The 23,059-nt window shown below is 31.9% G+C and overlaps 3 protein-coding genes across 6 annotated transcripts in view; 2 read left to right on the forward strand and 1 right to left on the reverse strand.

Annotated features, from left to right (window-relative positions):
* LOC143893693 (GPI-anchor transamidase component PIGS-like) overlaps window positions 1-23,059 on the reverse strand; it is a 232,714-nt gene that overhangs the window by 209,488 nt on the left and 167 nt on the right. For all 4 annotated transcript variants that reach the window (XM_077399357.1, XM_077399360.1, XM_077399358.1 and 1 more), the window contains one exon: window positions 22,865-22,962. In XM_077399357.1, the coding sequence (XP_077255483.1) occupies window positions 22,865-22,898 (34 nt within the window). In that variant the 5' untranslated portion in view covers window positions 22,899-22,962. Of the gene's footprint in view, window positions 1-22,864; window positions 22,963-23,059 lie in introns of those variants that run through there.
* Window positions 1-23,059, forward strand: part of LOC143893692 (protein I'm not dead yet-like) — a 41,646-nt gene that overhangs the window by 10,549 nt on the left and 8,038 nt on the right. Inside the window, exons 2-11 of the mRNA XM_077399355.1 lie at window positions 5,929-5,983; window positions 9,256-9,335; window positions 9,410-9,527; window positions 12,398-12,669; window positions 13,244-13,358; window positions 13,426-13,487; window positions 13,647-13,772; window positions 16,054-16,383; window positions 16,683-17,061; window positions 19,057-19,261. Of these exons, the coding sequence (XP_077255481.1) occupies window positions 9,268-9,335; window positions 9,410-9,527; window positions 12,398-12,669; window positions 13,244-13,358; window positions 13,426-13,487; window positions 13,647-13,772; window positions 16,054-16,383; window positions 16,683-17,061; window positions 19,057-19,261 (1,675 nt within the window). The 5' untranslated portion in view covers window positions 5,929-5,983; window positions 9,256-9,267. The remainder of the gene's footprint in view (window positions 1-5,928; window positions 5,984-9,255; window positions 9,336-9,409; window positions 9,528-12,397; window positions 12,670-13,243; window positions 13,359-13,425; window positions 13,488-13,646; window positions 13,773-16,053; window positions 16,384-16,682; window positions 17,062-19,056; window positions 19,262-23,059) is intronic.
* Window positions 1,334-2,968, forward strand: LOC143893694 (uncharacterized). The gene is made up of 2 exons (XM_077399364.1): window positions 1,334-2,754; window positions 2,855-2,968. Exons 1-2 carry the CDS (start codon window positions 1,362-1,364, stop codon window positions 2,950-2,952), a joined length of 1,491 nt encoding a protein of 496 aa, XP_077255490.1. The 5' UTR covers window positions 1,334-1,361; the 3' UTR covers window positions 2,953-2,968.

A 23,059-nucleotide genomic window follows, 5' to 3' on the forward strand; every position in this document is an offset into this window, starting at 1 on the left:
TTACCTTTATACTTTTATGCACAAAATAATGAGACGAATCAATTGGTATGAAAAAAAAGCATAGTTCCTTTAAGAAAAAATATGTAATTTGCAACACGCATCTTCATACTTTTTCTTAAAAGCAACTATGTCTTTTTTTCATACCAATTGATTTGTCTCATTATTCTGTGCATAAAAGTAACATTCCCAAAAACTTAATGTTTTACAAGATATTTTGTATTTTATGTCAAAATACTAGAATAACTTTCAAGCCTTATAATTCCAAAAGTTCTTAATGAAAAAATACTTTATTATATTGTTTTAAAAACTTCTCAAGATTAGCTACAAGAATATGCATTAAAAAATAGGGGGTTTCCATTTAAGAAATTAAAGGTGTCGTTCACGTGAGCTTTAAACGACCATTTATGATTAAACCAATGACACCATCTTATGTCCCTCTTCGAACCAAACAACTTTTGTCTGAAACAATTTTTCCAATCTCTTTTACTTCAAGAGATATTCAGCTGAATCACTTAAAATGATACACCTGATATATATTATCAATAAATAATAAAATTTCATATATATATTATTGTCAGAACCAGAATTCCGTCAATACCTTATTAATTTTAACCTTATTAAGAGTTTTAATTCCAACAATAACTGTGTTTCAAGTCCGACAAATAATCAGCGCGCAGTTAAATAAAGTTGGAAAAATATATGTATATACATATATATATATATATATATATATATATATATATATATATATAAGTACCGTCCGTCTGTCTGTCTGTCTGTCTGTCTGTCAGTATGTACGCGAACTACTCATTCGTTAGTGGACCGAATTTTTACCAAAAGTATATGAAACAGGGGTAGAATTTCCCGGGGATGAAAATGTCGTGGCCATTTTTTTGCTACCGATTTTCTGGAAACCGATTTTTCTAATTCTTCTAATTTTTCGGGAAATAATTGACTAAATTTAAAAGAATTATGTATGAAACAGGGGTAGAATTTCCCGGGGAGTGCCATAAAGTGTATAGTTTTTTGTTAACAACCTTTTAGAAACTAATTTTTTTAATTTTTTTAGAGAAAGAGAGAGCAAGAGAGAGAGAGAGAGAGAAAGAGAATCAAATTTATTAATTTAAAATCAAATGGGATGAATATAATTTATTTAACACAAAATTGTAATGAGTAGTTCGCGTACATACAGACAGACAGACAGACAGACAGACAGACGGACGGTACTTATATATATAGATATTCATAAAGGATTTGATTGTGCTGCAATTGAAGTACAAGCACAAGATGGCACAAGGTTAATTAAAATAGATGAAGTTAATTCATACCTGGATGCAAGATATGTTAGTGCTCCAGAAGCAATGTGGAGACTGAACGGATATGATCTGTTCATGAAGTCTCACACAGTAATAAGACTGGCAGTTCATTTGCCTAATCGCCAAATGGTTTATTTCCGAGCGGGAAATGAAGAACAAGCTGCTCAAAGAGAGCTAACTCGAGATACCACGTTGACTGCATGGTTTAAATTAAATCAATCTGATGAAAATGCGGTGCATTTTCTTTACACAGATATTCCTTATCATTATATCTATGATAAAAAAGAAACTAAGTGGAAGCCACGCAAAAAGGGTGGTGATAAAATAATTTCAAGACTTTATACAGTAAGTATAAAAGATATTGAGAGATTTTATCTCCGTCTTCTTCTACTTCATGTAGTTGGAGCTAAATGTTCTGAAGATTTGAGAACTGTAAATGGAGTTCTTTATAAAACGTTTAAGGATGCAGCAATTGCAAAAAATTTGGTAGAAGCTGATGATCTTTGGGAAAAAACGCTGGAAGAAGCAACAGATTCCAAAATGCCCGTACAACTTCGAGAGCTATTTGCCTACATTTGCATCTATGGAACTCCAACAGATGTACTAACTCTTTGGAATAAATATAAAGATCACATGATTGAGGACTTTGTACACAACAATGTTGTCAATCCCGAAAATATGGCTTTAAACCATATACAAGAAATTCTGAAAAATAATGGAAGTAGCTGTGAGAACTTCCAATTGCCAAATCCAATTCCAGTGAATATTTACGTCACAGAATATAATGTAGATGAAGAAAGAAGACGTGGTGACTATTTATTATCAACATTAAATGTTGAACAAAGATACGTGTACGATATAGTTATGCGAGCGATTGACAATGAGAATGAACCTCAGCGGTTATTTTATATTGACGGGTTTGCAGGAAGTGGAAAAACCTATCTATTTAACACATTTCTGAGTGTTATTCGAGGAAAAAACGAAATGGTTATTCCATGTGCTTCAACTGGCATTGCAGCCACACTTCTAAAAGGAGGAAAAACTTATCATTCCCTGTTCAAACTTTCAATACCAATTGATGATGGAGCTAAATCTAATATAAGAGGAAACTCTCAAGCTGCACGAGAACTGATCTCTGCTAAACTCATTATATGGGATGAGGTGAGCATGACGGTTGGGCATGCCTTAACAGCAGTTGATAAACTCTTCAAGGATCTAATGAAGAATCCTAGACCATTTGGAGGAAAAGTTATTTTATTTGCAGGAGATTTCAGACAAAATCTCCCAGTAGTACCTCATGCACATAAAGCAGCCATAATTGAGTCAACTGTCAAATACAATCCTATATGGAGAAATGTAACTCAGGTTAAATTACAGCAAAATATGAGAACTGCGGATGAAAAGGAATTTGCAAATTGGCTAATGCAATTAGGAGATGGTAAATTGTCAAGTACAGATGGATTACATCTTGATACAATTGAAATCCCCCAGGATTTTATATCAAAAGAATCTATTATTACTGAGATTTTTGGTGATAGAATCACCATGGAACAGATTAGAGAAAATCCAGATCGAGCGATTCTTTGTCCTAAAAATGAAGATACTTTCAAAATTAATGACGAAATCCTTCGTTTAATGGAAGGAGAAGAAAAGGAATATCTATCAATTGACTCTATTGTAAGTGATGATCCACAAGAGCAATTGAATTATCCGACTGAGTTTTTAAATTCTATGACACCTTCTGGAATGCCAGTTCATCGACTTAAAATAAAAGTCAGTGTTACAATTATCTTATTAAGAAATTTAAATACTAAGAAAGGACTTTGCAATGGCACAAGATTTATTGTTACAAATTTGAAACATAATCTTATTTATGCGGAGGTTCTAACTGGTCCTGCTCGAGGCCAGATTGTCTTCATCCCAAAAATCGATTTCATTACAAATGACTCGGAAGTTCCATTCAAGCTTAAACGGAGACAGTTTCCTATTCGAGTATCATTTGCTATGACAATAAATAAATCTCAAGGACAAACTTTACAAAAAGTTGGGATTTATCTGCCACATCCTGTATTTGCTCATGGTCAACTCTATGTGGCATTTTCTAGAACAACCAAAAAGGAAAATGTCAAAATTAAGATTGATGAAACAAGCAATCAAGGACATCTCATTGAAAAAAATCCAGAATCTTATACAAAAAATATCGTATACAAAGAAGTTTTATAAATTAAACAAATAAAAAATTGTATCAGAGCTAATAATATAGTGAGTCAGCGGGGGGATTAGCTTTGAGGCCCGCGCAAAGCGCGGGCCGAAAAGCTGATTGGCGGGGGAATAGCTTTGAGGCCCGCGCGAAGCTCGGGCCGAAAAGCTAGTATATATATATACACACACACACACACACACAGAAACTGACACAAACACCTCGTTACGGCTTTATGCCCCTTTTTCATACGTTTGATTTTTAATCATTAGAGCCTTTTAAGATTAGTAATAATAAACTCCAACTGATGAAGAAAAATTTATGGCATATTAGCCACGCAATATCTAAAAATTAAATATAAATCTGCTAAGAATCATTAAACTTATGGTAGGGGAGAGTTGCCTAATATGCGTACCGCTTAAATTATTTTTTATTATATTTCCCATTTGATAGTGATTTGTACGCAAATAAACGTCAGAAATTGTAGCTTCAGGCACCTATTATTACATGTTTAACCTTTCACCAATAATAAATTAATTTGTTATAAGTCTTTTTGTAACATGCTGCAAAAGGTACAATTTAGGCAACCCCAAATCCTACCTGTGAGTCTTTTAAATCAAACCTCCTTGAAAATATCAAATTTATAAATAAAAATAATTAAAAATATAATATTAATGAAAGAAATCACTCTCTAGAACTTATACCTATTTTACTAATAATTTATAAAAAAATTAATATATAATTAATAATTAATAATTAATAAATAATGAAAAGGTAAGGACGTCACTGTCGTATTAACATAATCTAAATTATGTCAGGATAATGTAGAGATGCGTGCGCATGAGTATACAGCACGAGTTCCTAGATTGTACCGACACAGTACGATATAGAAAATCTTATGAATGATGGTACTATTTAAAAAACTTGGTAGATTTTATAAAAATATCGATTTAATCATTATAATAATTGCAAATATGTATATGTAAAGAATGTAAAATATTCTACAATAAACTTCCTTTGTGAAAAAATTTGTAATGGAATTGTATAATTACATTATTATCAACTATACAAATTAATCAAAAATTTACATCAGTTGTACCTAAATTTTTTAAATGTTGTTAGCACACACAAAACAAGATGTACCTAATCTGTTAAATTTTTGTCTATATTAGTCATTTCTCATTTATTTCATATTTTTGTTACTAAATGTTGCTTATATTAAGTAATAATATAAAATATTGATACTCTCCCCTCTACTTACGGCCCGTATTCATTATACGGGCATCTGTGTGGAACTGTATACAGTTATAGATGCTTTCAATATAAAATGGTCTTTTATTATTTACATATTTATGAAGTCTTATGACTGTAAGTAACACTGATGGAAAAGAAACGCGTGGTGGGAGAGGAGTTCCGCCTAACATGTGTACACACATATCAAATTACTTCCCTTAGTATTGAGACACAAAAAATATCAAAATTCGGAAAAAAATTCTGAATAATTATACCAACACTTTTAATTGACCCAACTCAGTGAGAATTAGTTTTGCCTAGTAAAAACTGTTAACACATTTTACACTAGAGAAAAAAATTAGTGTCTCCAACAAAACTGTTTAGTTAAAACGTTTTTTAACAGCAACCAAATATCCTGTTTTTCATAACAAAATATTTAGTTACTTCTGCTAAATATATTTTTCTGATTTGTTCTGTGGACCAAATGATTTTGTTCTTAGACTTCACATACAAAAATTAAGCATTTTAGTTATTTACCCGTAGAAACTACATAATAACATTTTTTTTACATAAACTAAAATAATGCCCAATAAGTACAATTTTATTTTCCTATGCATTAAAATTTAGACTTTATATGTATACTCACAAAATATTGTAATACTTGCAATAAAGCAATTCACATTATCAAACGCTTTGTTCTTCATAACAAAATTCATATAATTAAAGATTTTTTGTTGTTATAACAAAAATGTTATAAGAACATAATATAAGCAACAAAAATATTTATTTACAGCAACTGAACAGTTTTGTTGAGCATATTTTAACCAAATTATTTTCTCGTTACAAGAAAATTTTGATTCGTACAACAAAACATTTTTCCTAGTGTAGAGTTAAAATAGCAAAAGATAACATATAGGGAAATAGAGAAATATAACTCTTGAATTAATAATTAATTAAAATTATAGAAATTAAAAGGATTTTAGAGATGGGAAAAATATTATTGCTAGCCATACTTGCAAACTATTAATTTCAAAGAACTCCTTGAAAATTTATTTAAACACAAAAATACTTTATTAATATTTTATTTAATATTATATTAGATTTTATTTATTAATATTTTAATTAATTAAAGTAACGTAATTAAAATAATACCTATTATAATATCCTAGAGTTTTACAGGGGCGACGTTAAAAACGTGCGTCGCACGCGGCCCCGCTGTTTGATCGGCTTCGCGGTAAGTAATCAAGCGGCTGAATTTGCTATGAAGCTAATATTACATGCGTCTATCCGACAGCCAATCGGAATGTTCGACAAGCTTGTCATATGACGCATATAGTTTAATGAGTTTAGAAATCTTGCTTTTGGGTCTGTGTGCAAACAAAAGTGGAGTTTAATAACTTATATAATGTTCAAAATTAAAGATAATTATTATTTTCGTTCTTTCATATCGCAAAGGAAGACTATCAGGCATAGTAATGGTTACTAATGATGTGAAATAAAAAGTGATACATCTCATGAGACTAATTTCAGTAGTGTAATTAATGCCTTTGTGGCAGCAAAAGCAAGAAAAGTAAAGTTTTAAGTTTACTGTATTACATCTTTAAATGCTAAAAAAAAGATAAATGTTTGTTATTATATATATAATATATACATATATATGTGTATATAATAATATACATGTGTGCGTGCGTGCGTGCGTGCGTGCGTGCGTGCGTGCGTGCGTGCGTGCGTGTGTGTGTGTGTGTGTGTGTACGTATGTACGTACGTATGTACGTACGTATGTATGTGCGTATGTATGTACGTATGTATGTATGTAGGGGAGACCGGGACGAAGTCTTCACCGGGGTGGAGTCGTCATTGCTACTATCTCGAAATCAGTATGTTGTATGAACTCCTTGCCATTAATACTGTAAACGCGAATTATGGTGCCCACATAACCAACGGAGTTTAGTGAGGTTATGTGCCATTTTGTGATTCTTATCGAAGCAAACGTGTTTTCGGAGGTCGAAAGTAAAATTTTTTGCCCGTTGAAAATTTGTAATATCTTAAATATTATTGTGTCTCCGAATCTCAAAGTACCTGATTCTAAAGAGTAATGCATGCTGAACACGAATCCAGTAAAGCTTTTTTATTTTCATTGATTTCTAATATTTTATGAGCGACCAAACTTGAAACTTGTGTCCGGGGCAAAGTCGTCACCAAGCCATATCATGGAGGCTTCCGGCGAAAATCAAAGTCAAAGAAGCAGCAGTGGTCGGATTCCGGCAAGGACTTTGATAATATGTGCTTGCATGTGTTCAGAGATGACAAAATAGAGCTGACGAGAAACATGCGAGCGTAGGGCACATAAGTGTGTGCGCTTTTTTTGTAATTATTTTCCGCCATTATGTTTTTAATTAATGTTTTCATTTTTGTATTAAAAAATAATTAATAAAATGTATCTTATCATTTTTCATGATCGGAATTATGAATTTTTATTTAAAATTCAGTCCGAGAATGGAGTAACGACTCCGCCCCGGCAATTTTGACATTTCAATTTTTACACCTTTGTCGTTTTCACTCTATACTAGTTGAACAAAGTGACGTAGACCAAAAATGTCCATATAAATTTTGTAGTCAAGGGTTCACTCTTTACAACGGTATACCACATTTTACTACAATTATTTGTTTTGTTGTTAAAAATCGGCACCAAAAAATAGTGACAACTTTGCCCCGGTCTCCTCTATATAGATATGTATAATATACATATATACACTAGCATGCCCCGCCGGGTTTCGCCCCGGAGAACATGTGTATTAAGACAAGCAAATAGTCTCTCTCTCTCTCCCCCCTCTCTCCCTCTCTCCCTCCCTCTATGTATTTTTTCTATGTATTTGGATAACTTTCTAGAATTAATTTTTTTTTTACGTGAAAGCGTTTTTTTTAATAGTTATTCTGCTATTCCAGAAAACTACCCCTATTTCATATACTTGTGATAAAAATTCGGTCCAGCCGTTCTTGAGTTATAATTGGTGTAACCGACCCGACTTTGTTTTATGTATTAAGATATGGGATATCCATGCCAAATCGACTACAGTTTGACCCTTGACCTTTTGGATTTGGTGCGCGATTTTTTATGTTATTGTTCTAACTCCAAAATGCACTCAGATTTGTTTTCATATTTTTTTTATAAAAATTTATTTATAATTTTTTAAAACAAACATATCGTTGACCACAATTTAAAAATCGAAAAAAATTCTCAAATACCCTATGTCAGATATAAAAATTTTTAAGCATTAACCCAGAGTGTGGACCGGCGTTTATTTCTATTTTTTAACTTTTTTCGAAAAAAAAAAAACATTGAAAAAAGTTAAGAGCAGAAGTCCACTGTAGGCTATTGCTTGAACATTTTTATATATAACACAGGACTTTTGAGAACTTTTTCAAATTTTTTCATAGCAATTTTTCAAAATAAAAAAAATTGCGTTGAAACAATCTATATATATATATATATATATATATATATATATATATATATATATATATATATTGACGATTGAAGGGGTCTATACTAAAATAAGCCAGTACACATATATATATATATATATATATATATATATAATATTCGTCATAAAATTCAAATTTTCCACTTCAATTTAAAAAAAAGTGAAGTCGCTACGATTTTTTTTTGCAAAGTTACAGCTCTTTAAAATTACCGTTGTTTTTTTACTTTTGGACCAAGTACCGGCCGGCGGGTTTAATGACTGTAAGCTATAGTAGAGCAATGGCAAAAGTGTTTGTTGACACACGCGCGCGCACATGCGTGACAGAGGGGAGGGTTTGGAGTCAATAATTACTGTGGAAGTGACGAACCAAGGGGCCTTATTTCAAAGGCCAAAAAACAACGACAATTTTAAAAAGCTGTAACTTTACAAAAAAAAATCGTAGCGACTTCGCTTTTTTTTTTAAATTAAAGTAAAAGATTTGACTTTTATGATGATGCAAACGGCGTCCCCAGAAGAAAATTTTCCGCACGTCCGTGCATTCCGTCAAACTTCGCAATTTTCAATACGCCAAACATGCCCTTAGATTTCAGGGATTACAGGGGTCCGGGTGCATCGCATGCAAAAAATTGAGGTACATTCTTAAAGTAGAGACTTCAAGCTTCAATTAAAAAAAAAAATCATTTGTTTACGATAATTTTTCGCGAAGTGACTGGCAGTCAAAATTGACCAATTTTCGGCAAATTTTTTTCTACGCCATAATTTGTTTGAGCAGTGTATATATTATATCTATATATATGTATATATACATATAATGTAATATTTCTATTTATAAGATAATATATGTTTTTTTTATTGACAATGAGAAACAAATATGTATGAAATAGATTTCAATGAGATTCCATGGGTACCTATAATGAAAGTTACCCACTCTTTAATTTGTACTCGGCTCCGCTCAAATTAAAACCGGCCTGTGGATTTATAGTACAATAAAGAAATATATTTTATAATATTCCAATTTCAGTAACAGTTCAAAATGACTTCGAGATCAGAGGATCCATATCCAGAAATTACGGAATCCGGAGAGAGAGAGAGAAACACAGGGTGAGTCGTTGATTGATATTAACTCTCTAATTTGTAACGCAACATTTTCTGTCAACATTTTTTTATAATTGTAGGAAAAGTGATGGGTTTGGTAGATTATTGCTAAAGTTTCTAGCCATTTACTGGCGATCTTTCGTTGTGGTATTATGGCCGTTAGTCCTAATTCCGATATTGACTGTCGAAAGTGAAAAGGTATGTAGTTTTCCTTAATTATATTCATACTTGAAAATTAAATAAATTGAATGTAGGGAAGACTGGGGCGGAGTCGTCACTACAATTATCTCGAAATCGGTATGTTGTGTGAACTCGCCATTAATATTGTAAACACTACTTATGGTAGTGTTTACCCATGTGACTAACGGAGTTTAGTGAGATTATATGTCATATTGTGATTTTGATTAAGGCAAACGTGTTTTCGGAGATCAAAAGTAAAATTTTTTGCGCGTCGAAAATTTTAAATATTTTAAATATTATTTTCTCTCCGAATCTCAAGATAAGTAAAGAGTAATGCATGCTAAACATGAATCCAGTGACATTTTTTAATTTTCATTGATTTTTAATATTTCGTGAGCAATCAAACTTAAAATCTATGTCCGGGGCAAAATCGTCACCAAGCCATATCATGGAGGCTTCGGGCAAAAATCAAAGTCAAAGAAGCAGCAGTGGTCGAATTCTTGGCGAAGACTTGGATAATATGCATGCTGTGTGTGCTCAGAGGTGACAGAATAGAGCTGACGAGAAATAGTGCATTTCGTGCGAGCGTAGGGCACATAAGTGTGTGCGCTTTTCTTGTAATTATTTTCCGCCATCATGTTTTTAATTAATGTTTCCATTTTTTTATTAAAAAATAATTAATAAAATGTATCCAATCATTTTTCATGACCAGAATTATGAATTTTTATTTAAAATTTAGTTCAAGAATAAAGTGACGACTCCGCCCCGGCAAATTTGACATTTCAATTTTTGCACCTTCGTCGTTTTCACTCTACACCATCAGTTGAACAAAGCGACGTAGACCAAAAATGTCCTTATAAATTTTGTAGCCAAGGGTTTACTCTTTACAACGGTATACCACATTTTACTTATTTGTTTTGTTGTTAAAAATCGGCACCAAAGAAATAGTAACGACTTCGCCCCGGTTTCCCCTACATTTATGGAAAAGTTAAAAATAAAAAAATATTAGAAACAAAGAAAAATATTAGAAACATGTAAAAAAATAAAGAATCGCATTAATTAATACAATAATTTATACGGCGTAAGACTTCTTTTCTGATTGCAGCTATATTAAATTGACTTTTTCACATGTTACCATGCATATCCGATAGTAAAAGAGGTGAAATAAAAAATCCTCTTTTTAATTTGTATTTGAATTAATAAACAGCTATATAAATTTTATGTTATAAGATCTATTGTAAGATACACGTTGAAATGTAGATTAAATTTCATGCGCGTTTACTAATAACAATATTCAACAAAAAAAAATTATCTTTTATTCAAGCATAAAAATGACGGTAATCACTTCCCATAGGGTTTTCGACGGTGAATACGATTGTGTACCTATATCAAATTAAAATTGCTCTATGAGATTGCAATTTTGAGAAATTTCCAGTTACAGTTACAGTTACAAAAAAGAACTAATGTTATGTATTTTAGTATATTATATCATATTTGTATCCAAGAAATTTTATTGCAATTAAAATTAAACAAATTGCGATAAACATCATCACATGTCTCAGTGGCTAAATTCATAAAGATGCCCGTCACAATCAATCGTAGGAAGTCCAGTTTCGACCCCTGGCTAAAGTAATATTTTTCGCAATAAATTATTTACAGTGATATATAAAGATGCTTATTAGCATAAAAAGTTAAATCGATCATCAATTTAAGGCTCCTGCTACTCCGCGTGACAGCGCCACACTGGCAAAACTGTGAACTATAAGACGTGAAAAATGACACGTCAAAGCAAAATTGTCCTTGCGATTTACAGCGTTATTCTTCATTTTAATGCAGTGTTTTTAAATTTAAAATTATTGTGATAGTGTTAAAATATACCAAAGATATCCACTTTATTGTGATTTAATATGTGCAAGCAAATACTTATTTCAATTCGGCAGCTGTCAAACGGCTTGTTTTCGTTCTTGTTACTTCGACAAATGTGGATTACTCATATAAAAGGGGAATTTTCGGTGTATTTTACAAATCTATTTTATCGTTTACAGATGGTATTTTATTAAAAAGCATTTTTATTTTAGTGTAAATCGCAAAAATTTTCATGATATATTTTCATGATTTTCTCGCTTCTGACGTCATCAATCCAAGATGGCTGCAGTGAGTGAACAGGAGCCTTAATTAAGTATGTGGATTTACTGTTTCAACAAAAAACTGTTTCAAGGCCGACAAATAATTGGCGCGAAGTTTGCTAAGTTAAGAAAAGTATACAAAATTCACACAGAAATATTATTATTAAGCTACCAAGATCCAGCCCGATCAAGGATGACATCTTCTCTAGTTGATTGCTATTAATAGAGATAATAGAGCTAATAAAGATAATAATCTATATAAAGGTTCATATCGATTTAATTTCACTTCTTATTATTGTTTATATATATTAATTTTAATTGCAATAAAACTTCTCCAACACATATATCATAGTTACAATATGCCAAAACACTCTGTCCTATTTTTACAACTTTAATTGCAAATTTTTTAAAATTGTGATGTGGAAAAATTGTGACAGAATAATTTAGTAAACAAGATTATATTTTACGCCCAAAAATCTATGAAAAATGATTATCTTCGTTGTACATTTTTTTAATTCAACAATATATCTTATAATAACAAAAAAATTTCGATAATTTTTCCGATTTATACTATCAAACGTCATAGAATATACTAATTTATTTTAATGTATTTATTTACAATATAAGGAAAAACATTATTTTTCGTTCCGCCGGAGGTTATATTATAATAAAGCTGTCGTGAGAAAAAAGACCTGTAACGTACGTGGATTTAGATTCAAATAAAAAAAGTTAAAGAATCGTTCTCTTTTCTTGTCAATGCAGCCTCTCGCAATGAAATGTTTATACATCGTCGCGTTAATGGCGATGTTCTGGGTCACTGAGGTTTTGCCATTGCCGATCACGGGTATGATTCCAGTGGTCCTATATCCCCTGATGGGTATTATGTCCACCAATGAGACCTGTCTATGCTACATGAACGATACTACAATGATGTTTCTGGGCAGTTTGGTAATCGCAGTGGTTATCGAAAACTCTGGCTTGCATATGCGAATGGCGCTATTCATTATCAAGACTATTGGTTGCAGTCATCGAAGGTGTTTCATACGTTCTATGTCATCGAGTATTTAGATATTGCATAATAGAGAGCAAATAGAATATCATTTACGTTATTACAATTCATAATATGATATAATATTATAACAGTTGTACTAAATACATCACTTTAACATATCACTTTTATTTCTCATCTTAACATATATTCTAAATAGTTTTACAATTTTAGAAGAAAAATATGATGCATACACAATGGGTATTTTATGGCGTTTTTTAATAAAATGTACATCGATATTTTTAAAAATTAAGATTTGATTTATTTATACATATGTTAAATTCCTCAATTATTTTATAATTATAAGTATTAAGGTAATTATAAAAAATTTATAGTCTCGTATTTTATTCCATGACATATTCCGTGTCATCTTCTGATCTATTTTGTCAAAAAATAATATTTATAAATTATTTCTTGAGTGGGAATACTGTTAGTATAACGGAGTTATTTAATAATTTTTGTCGTGTATTTTTATATATATTCACACATTTCTTATCTTTTTGATTTTAAATTCTTTTTTATCATTTAAATTTTCTTTCATCAATTTCTTTTATTCCCAGACTGACATTAGGACTGTTCTTCGTGACGATGTTCATTTCGATGTGGATTTCGAACACTGCCGCTACAGCCATGATGATACCAATAATGGAAACTGTTCTCGCAGAGCTCGAAACGGTGAGTTTTTTCTGAAATCTTGTGTGATTATAAGATGGAAAAAAATAATTCTTCAAATTTGTCTCAGCAAGGACTCGGGAACATGTTCGTACAGAAAGAGGGAGTGGCCGAAGAGGAGGGCGGGGAAACGTAAATATTTATCGTTGTGTATTTTTTTCCTCTTCTTTCATTTTTATTTTCTAGAACTAGATATTTAATTCTGAATATTAATATCTGAATTCCACACAAATAAGTCTTTGTACATACAACATTCCACTGTAACATTGCTAATTTTTCCCCCTTTTTTAGAAACAAGAGACCAACGCACAGTACCATGGTGTATTATCTCGTCGCAGCGTATGCGTCCAGTCTCGGTGGTATCGGTACCATTGTCGGAAGCGGTACAAATTTAACGTTGAAGGGCTTTTTAGAGAAGTATGTACACAAATTGCCCTGCTAAAAAAAAGTGCCGTATCTGCAAAACGTCACATTTTGAGTTATAAATTGATTCTGACATTTTTCACCTCGAGGAATTCAATAGACAAAAAAAACGTGTCTGCATTATCTGCAACAGTTTTTGAGATATAAAGATATCACTTGCCGTAAAACCACTACCAAAAAACTGCAGATACGGCAGTTCTATGATGCGAGTACACACAAGCAATATATACATATATATGTGTGTGTTACGGGCAAAGTCCGCATGGTGTGCAGTGTCAGCATTACACAACGCGACTGGGCAAAGTAGTTTATTAACGGACATTGCGCGGTTTGATGTGGGAAAAGTTAACACTGCCCATCCAGCGATGGCAATGTCAGCAACCATTATCACTTTGCTCGATTTCAAGTGGGCAATGTCGACATGCTAAATCTCCGTGGACTAAGCTGCGCTAAATGGACATGTCATGCTCAAAAACCGAAAACGCTCACTGAGCGAAAAAACCGACCACAACGCGTTGTGGCATATTTAAAAAGGTCACAACGCGAAATTCGTATCGTGGCACTTTTAAAAACGCTCACAACGCGTTTTGGCTATGTAAAAATGGCACAATGCGTTGTGGACGCTTACTAATGCAGCCATGACGCAATGTGGATGTTTTTGATTACATGCGTGAACTTTCCACACGTGAAAAGTTGTAAACCCATGTAGCAACTCGTCTCACGTGAAAAGTGTATGCGTGGAAGCAGTAAGTTCCGCCCCCGCCTCCACTACCGTTAAACTAGACACATAGTGTGCCTTGCAAAGTACATGCGTGGACTTTCCATGCGTGGAAAGTTGTAAACCCATGTGGCAACTCGTCTCGCGTGGAAACGGAGCCTCTCCCCTGCCTACATAAGGCTAACTTTTAATTTTCGACATTGTCCACTTGGAACAAAGTCCGCAATGTGATAATAGTTGCTGACATGGCCATCGCTGGATGGGCAGTGTTAACTTCGCCCACATCAAACCAGGCAATCTCCGCTAATAAACTAGCTACTATTCCCAGTCGCATTGTGCAATGCTGACATTGCCCGAACAATGCCGACACTGCACACCATACGAACTTTGCCCGTAACTATATACAGTAATAAGTTACTACAATTCACCGTTTATACAGAGTGAATTATCGTAAGTTACTATAAAACCCCGTTTACGGAAAAATTATTACAGAAGTAACGCTTGCGTAAACGTAGTAATAGAACGAGATTTAAACCGCTTGATAATTATTTTACTCACAGCTACGCTGCTGCGTTCTCGACCCAGCGACCGCCCGCACCGCGGTGTAGTCAAAATAAAAAATTAATATAGCCCTTTGATCTTATGTGTTCAAATAATATATGATATAAATCTTCCTCCTGGCCGATAAGTCTATATCAACCTGACTGATATATTTACTTGCTGGATCGATAATAACGCGCGCGTGATTTATCGGATCAGAGCCATCTGTACTCAAAAGCGTAAAAGTGACATTCTGAGAACGACATGAGAACGACGTATCTTTAAAAAAAAGTCCGTATCTTAATGTAAATTTTTCGGATTCGGAATATCTCCGCTCGTAGGGCACGTAGCGGAAAAATAAAAACACTTTTATTAAATAATTCAAACCCAAGCTATCGATTGAGTCTACTTAGAACTTAATTAATTGAGCGGTTATTGAGATCTAATAATATCGAATGCTCGCAACTTGTCGCGTCGCGTAAAAGAGTCACGGTGCGATCTCGCTTCGCGTGTACTTGGCGCGAGACACTACCATGTCTCTTGATTGATATAGCTATGACGCGATGTGGATGTTTTTAATAGAAATAAAATTATAAAAAAAAATTATAAAGAAAATTAACAGTTAGCCTTAGGCAGGAGAGGGGCTCCGCCTACGGCGCCTCCGCCTACATAAGGCTAAATGTTAATTTTCTTTATAATTTTATTTTTATCACATTACATAATGGCCTTATCAATAAGCGTCCACAATATGTTATAGCATTTTCATATTGTCCAGAACGCGTTATGAGCGTTTTTGATGTGCCACGATACGAATTTCACATTGTGACCTTTTTGCATATGCCAGAACACGTTGTGATCGGTCTTTTTGCTCAATGAGCGTTTTCGGTCTTTGCGCTTGACATATACCAAATTAGTTTTATAAATTTTCAATTCCAGTCTGTTTTATTTATGCTTTTTCAATATTTATATGTTAAAGAAAATAATAGCAACAATTGTAAAATTTATATTTATTTCTAGGCGTTTTCCCAATAGTCCCGGCATAAATTTTGCTTCTTGGATGTTGTACTCGGTGCCACCCATGCTATTGATGGGTTTGCTCACGTGGTTGTGGCTGCAGGTGATGTACATGGGTCTTTTCAGACCGAAAAGCAAAGATGCTCATGCCATAGATATTGGACAGCAGGGTGAACGTGTTGCTGCGGCAGTCATTGAGAAAAGGTACAAGGAACTTGGATCAATTTCATGGCACGAGTCCTCCGTGGGTATCCTATTTATTTTCGTAGTGCTCTTGTGGTTCTTCAGAAGCCCTGGTTTTATGCCGGGTTGGGCCGCTTATATCACAAACTTGTGAGTATTGATTGAAAATATTGACTTTTGTCATTTCAAAATCAAATTTTGTTACGCGTTATGAACGTAATTAAAAAATAAGAAAAAAATGATAAAAAATAATTCTAAAGTACATTATAATTTTTTTATTTAATAATTCTCTTAATTTCATAATTTTTTTTAATCTAATAAGATTTAAATTTGATAAAATTCACAATTAAACGTTACCCATAATGTAATCAAGATAATAAAAGGATAAAATTTGTAAAATAATAAATAAAAGAATATATATAAAATAATAAAAATTTTAAAATTTATAGGTCTGTTAAGGATTCGACCGCAGCCGCATGTGTAACAATACTATTTTTTATTATTCCATCAAAGTTGGATTTTTTGTACGCATTTAACAAGGATCCGCGTAAACGGCCCACAAAATCATCGCTTGGTTTAATAACATGGAAGATGATAAACGAGAAAATGCATTGGAGTTTAATATTCGTGTTAGGTGGTGGATTTGCTATCTCAGCAGGTAGCACTTCATCGGGTCTGTCGGAAATGCTTGGTCAGTACCTGATAGGTCTGCAAAAGATTAATGTGGTGGCAATATTGCTGATCGTCTGCTTCTTCGCGGAGAACGTGACGGAGTTAACGGCCAACGTGGCTGTTGCAAATATTATATTGCCAGTATTAGCGGAGATGGTAAGTAGCTAACAATAAATTTTTATATGATAACAGAGATCAATTAACGATAATTAATTAATAAAGATTACTGTATATGTAATATCTTAGTTTTTTTTATTAAAAAATTTAATACTGAGAAAATGCAATTTTTATACAGAGTGGAACTTTTTTATTTTACCTCAAACATTTCAATTAATTGTTACTTATTTTAGAAAAAATATTTTTAACAAAAGTTTTATAGTTTTAGGAAAGTTAATATAATGCATGTGATAAATTTTTTATAATATACATATATCTTTTATGTGAGATAACAATGTCAATTTTTTAAATAAAATTTGTTTCTTTTGCATAATTCAATTCTTCTTAATTACGTTAATTATATATATATATATATATATATATATATATATATATATAATTATATATAATTATATTAATTATATTATTTATTAATTATATTATTAATTGTATTATATTATTATATTAATTATATATATATATATATATATATATATATATATATATAAATCAAGGTAAAGTTATAAAAATAATTTATAAGATATTTCATTCTAACATATTTTGTTATAAAATACAAAAAAATGTCGTTGATATGACTTATTTTTAATATCTTTATAGTTATAAAGTATATATTAATTAATGTAAAAAATGATATTTAAGAAAATGTATGCAATTTGCATTGTGTAATTTACGTGCATCATATATATATATTTTTTTCCTAATTTTTCCATTTTTAAAATTTATTTAAATCATTTTTTTCTAAAATAAGAGATAATTGAAATGTTTTTGATATATTAAAATAAGTATACTCTATAGCACATCTCTGTATACTATTGGTCAATATTTTCTTATACACAATGACATAATATCATATACAGGGTGTAACATATAAATATGGGTCGTTACTTCTCAAAGGTGTATTCTACTCGTCAAATTAAAGCAAAAAGGTTCATATATAAACGTATGTTCAAAAATGCATCGTTTTCAGTCATATTTAATAAAGAGACACAAAGGACGATTCAGTAGTTCCCTGATATCCTCATGTTTTTGAAGACAGACATCTAAAACAAATTGTCTACTATTCTCGGATTGTTGATAACATTAATAATCTTCGTTAGCGCATTGAAAAACGGATTCAATGAAATACGCAACACGTGTTTGCGAAAGGGTGAGAAGATCGCTAAGAAGACATTCGGAGCAGTAAATTTCGGCTAGGCGCAGTCACTTTAAACATTTGTTTTAAGATTTGTTTTATTTCACTTTTATTTTTTACTACTTTGTATTGTTAGAAACAAAATAATATGCCTTGTAATTGTCTTAAGTTTCAACTCAAACATGACTGTAACGTAAAAATGATGCATTTTTAGATATACATTTATATATAAACTTTTTTTGCTTATTTTTTAATAAGTAGAATACACCCTTGAAGCAGCGGCCGGTAACATTTATGTTACACCCTTTATTTATATACATAAACTAGGTTATTTTTTAACCCTCGGAGAACACACAGGGTCAATTTGACCCTTACCTCGAGTCTTATCGTAAATATCGATATACACGTAAATTTTTAGCCAAAAATATTAAAAATAAATTTTTTTTCGTAAATTACGCTTTTTTTCCAAAAAAAAATTTTTTTTTTAATTTTCTTAAATATGTAAATAATTCTAACGGCACTTTTTATTTAGATATATCAATTGATTTAACAATGTTCCAAGTACATCTGGAAATTTTTTCAAGCTGATCGCACTCGTCAATTTAAAATGGTGGACGATCAAAGTGTGTATAGGGTCAGATTGACCCAGAGTGTTCTCCGTGAATGAAAAAATAGGTGTGTTCTCCGAGAGTTAAATTTAAAATACTCTTTGTTGACATTTGAATTTGTAAAAAGTTCCTCAGTGCCAAATAACAAGATTATCCATATTTTCCATACTGCTGCTCACGATACAAGATTTAAATTGTAATTTTTGAGGATTAAAACAGAATTTTTTTTTTCAGTGTGTGGCTATCAAAATACATCCCTTGTATCTAATGCTGCCAGCGGCTCTCTGCTGTTCCTTTTCGTTTCATCTACCAGTCGGTACCCCACCGAATGCAATTGCCAGTGCTGCTGGGCACATAAAGATAAAAGATTTTATGATCGCCGGTATTGGACCCAGTATCGTCACGCTCGTCGTCACTGCGGTGGCGTTTTCTACTTGGGGTACATATGTGTTTAATCTATCTGAATTCCCCAAATGGGCCATATAGCAGTACTTTCTCGGCATATACCTTCTATTTGATATTTATTTATGATAATTATAATTTCATTCCGCCAAAGTACGAAGAATAATTTTTACAACGACAAGAGTATTACTCGCACTATGTATTTTTTATTTTCTCTCCTAATCAAATTCATTTTCTACATATATTTTTATAAATTCAAAAAATATTCGATGTTTTAAGAAACAGCATAATCGCAAAACTATCTTATGAAAAAAATATAGACTGTACACGGAGAGAATTTTTCTTTATATTTTACCCTTAAATTCACTACAAACTTGGGACAACTTGGCAACCAAGAAATTTTTAAAATATACAAAAGACATTTTACAAACGTAACTTCATTTAAGCTAGCAGGACCAAATGGGCAAAATCAAACCAGACCTATCGGAATATTTAGTACTTTTTTTGTACTAATTTGTACCACTAATAACAATTTTGTACCTCGTGCCGTTTCGGAAAAAATCGTGTCGCTGCTACCTTAGAATTAAGCTAGAAAGACAACAAAAAAAAATAAAAAAAGATTTTAAATACAGAAATTTAAAGGACTAAATTTGTACTAATTTCAATCATATCTTTTTATATGTTGAATTGTAACAAAAATCAGATTTTAATTTATTATTAAATAATTAAAAAAAAAACGGCACCGGTACAAAATAACTATATATTTTATATTTCAATGGTATAAATTATTTTGCATCCAGTACGCAAATAGCGATTGATTTTGTTCGCGACCAAAGGTACTATACTCTTGAGACTGTTAGGAATCGAAGATAGTTTTCCGACAAACGGCTGGGGTACAAAATCTGAAACTTTATATTTTCGCGGTACAAATTATCCTGAATCGATTCTACGAGTAGTGATTGATTCTGCTGATAAGAAAGAGTACTCTACTCTTGAGGCTGTTAGGAATCGGGGGTAGTTTTTTATCAAACGGCTGGGGTACAAAATCTGAAACGTTATATTTTCGTAGTACAAATTATACTGAATAGAGTCTACAAGTAGCGATTGATTCTGCTGATTAAAAAGAGTACTTTACTCTTGAGACTAAGAGGACTGAGTTCTATTAAGGGCTGTTTTTGAAGCAGAAGGGATAAATATATTAAGTTTATTTGTATGGTACAAATTAGTACAAATTCAGTCCATCAAATTTCTGTATTTAAAATCCTTTTTTTATTTTTTTTGTGGTCTTTCTAGCTTAATTTTAAGGTAGCAGCGACACGATTTTCTCCGAAACGGCACGAGGTACAAAATTGTTACTAGTGGTACAAATTAGTACCAAAAAAGTACTAAATATTTTAATAGATCCGGTTTGATTCTGCCCATTTGGTCCTGCTAGCTTAAAAGAGGTTAAAAATTACCAAGCAGATTGGTAAATTTTGAAAAATTATTGAAATTTCTTAGGTATATTTTAGTAAAATTAATCAAACATATTTTATATTTTAATGTAATAGATATTAATATTTTTTATTATGGTAGATATTAATCAGAATAGCTCGCATAAAATTCTTGGTCGCACATGTTGTCCCACAACTACCATGATTTCTGGGTAAATTTTAAGAGAAAATTCTCTCCGTGTAGATCAAATTATGTCTTATGTATTATAACGTTATCATAGAAAATTGCCATATTAAAAAGATAATAATAAGTGCATAATATCCTTAAAACTTTATTTGAAGTGAGTTTTTCATGAATTTTATATTTGATATATAATAGCAAGTAAATTCTCAAATGACAAATCGCATTTTTAGACTTATAATTGATGCTTTAATTATTATCCCTTAATTATTATCCCAGCAATCAAAAGTTAATAACAATCGATACCAATCAAGAAGCAACTTATTTATATACTATTATAACAGTATATATACTATATACTATTTATATACTATAAAATATTAGATATACATTACCATTCATTATACATTACTATTATTATAAAAAATATACAAAGTGTTTTGTATATCTTGATTACTTAAGATATTTCTATTGGTTTTAATGATACAAAAAAATACTTATCAGAAAAAAAATTGCACTGTTCGTGGAGGCAATCAGAAGAGTAGAAAAAATCTATCATTGTACAGTTCTATTACTATGTTTACGCGAGCGTTATTTCTGTAGTAACGCTCGCGTAAACGTAGTATATACCCAGATAGCCAAGCGTGTCTGAGCAAAATCGCGAAAACCTGTGATTGCTTATGATGCTGGCAACTGGCCGTATATTTGCTTCAATTGATTTCGAGTAATTTAATATTTGAAGCAACACGCAGGCAACATTGGATATATGTATTGCCAGCAATTTATCGACAAAAGAGCAGCATCAAATTTATTTCGCGTTGCTAGCAATATGACAGCATTGTGATTTGATCCTATATGACGTATTACAGCAACATGACAGCAACAGCTCGAATTTTGAATCACACGATTTTAGACCGCAGCATAAGTTGCCAACAAGTTGCTGGCAAGTTGTTATACAAAATTGTTATATCGTGAAGGCGTCAACTTGCCGACAAATGCGGATTCAGTTGCCACAATTCTGATAGTAACATATACTATGTTGTCGGCAACATGCCAGCAACAATGCAGACACATTGTGCTATCTGGGTATGTAAGTTTTCAACTTTTCATGCAAAGCAAGATCCATCCCACATTATCTCCTTCCTATGCATAACGATATATAAATTAATTATATAGATATATTAAAATACATATTATATATATATATATTCTAATATATATATTATATATATTATATTTTATTTTCCATACGCTATTTCTGTATCGTAGCGTAGACTAAAGACTGCGGTCCACTTGACGCTACAAATGCTTTGAAACGTTCTTCTTCTCCTTCTTTCTTCCGTGAAAGAAAAGAGAAGAGGAATGCTTCGAAGCCGTTGTAGCGTCAAGTGGACCGCAGCCTTAGGTGCATGGTTATCATTCCGTCGGTGTAAAATATTTCCTAACCTTTATGTCATCTTTGGCGCTAAATTAACCTTAAGATTAAAGGACCGTCTATACAATAGCCGTAAGAGTATGCAGTAAGACGTAAACAGTAAACTATTGACCAACCACAGACTACGTTTACGCGAGCGTTATTTCTGGTAGTAACTTACGATACGTCCTTCGCGTAAACGGGATTTTGTAGTAACTTACGATACGTTACTCCGCGTAAACGAGTGATATATCGTAAGTTACTACAGAAGTAACACTCGCGTAAACGTAGTAACAGTCGATTATTCTTGTTGAATTGTAAAAATCCCATTAGTCAGTAGTTTACTGCTTACGTCTTACTGCATACTCTTACGGCTATTGTAGACGGACAAACGACGATTTTTGTTTTTCAAACCATCGTTTTTACACAAAAAAATATCAAATAAGTATAATAATTCTATTAAATATAAGATGAGAAACCCCTAAACTTCACATTTACATTATAAAATATGTTTCAAATACGTAGATATATATTCTGTATATGGAATCTTCGTGTACATGCGCACAATCATTGAAAAAATTATAAATATTAAATTTACGCAACTCTACTCACCGTCCACGTTAAAATCACAATCAATGCTTTCCATTTTTCCCACTATTTTACCAATGTTTTATACAGAGGTTAGATATCTGAAGTTAGGAAATACTTGACTGCAATAAAAATGTTCATAACACTTCATTAAATCATACTAGCAAAATTTAAAAATCCGCAAGGTTAATAAATAACGAAATAAAATTGAAACAATTT

The sequence above is a fragment of the Temnothorax americanus genome, unplaced genomic scaffold (assembly GCF_048541705.1).
Source record: "Temnothorax americanus isolate GAGA-0224 unplaced genomic scaffold, ASM4854170v1 Scaffold125, whole genome shotgun sequence".
NCBI classification, from domain to species: Eukaryota; Metazoa; Arthropoda; class Insecta; order Hymenoptera; family Formicidae; genus Temnothorax; species Temnothorax americanus.

Coding starts and splice junctions, on each gene's coding strand:
- LOC143893694 (XM_077399364.1), top strand. CDS start 1,362: ATGTGGAGACTGAACGGATATGATCTGTTCATGAAGTCTCACACAGTA. Junction 2,755..2,854: donor GCTAATGCAATTAGGAGATG/GTAAATTGTCAA, acceptor TTTTGGTGATAG/AATCACCATGGAACAGATTA.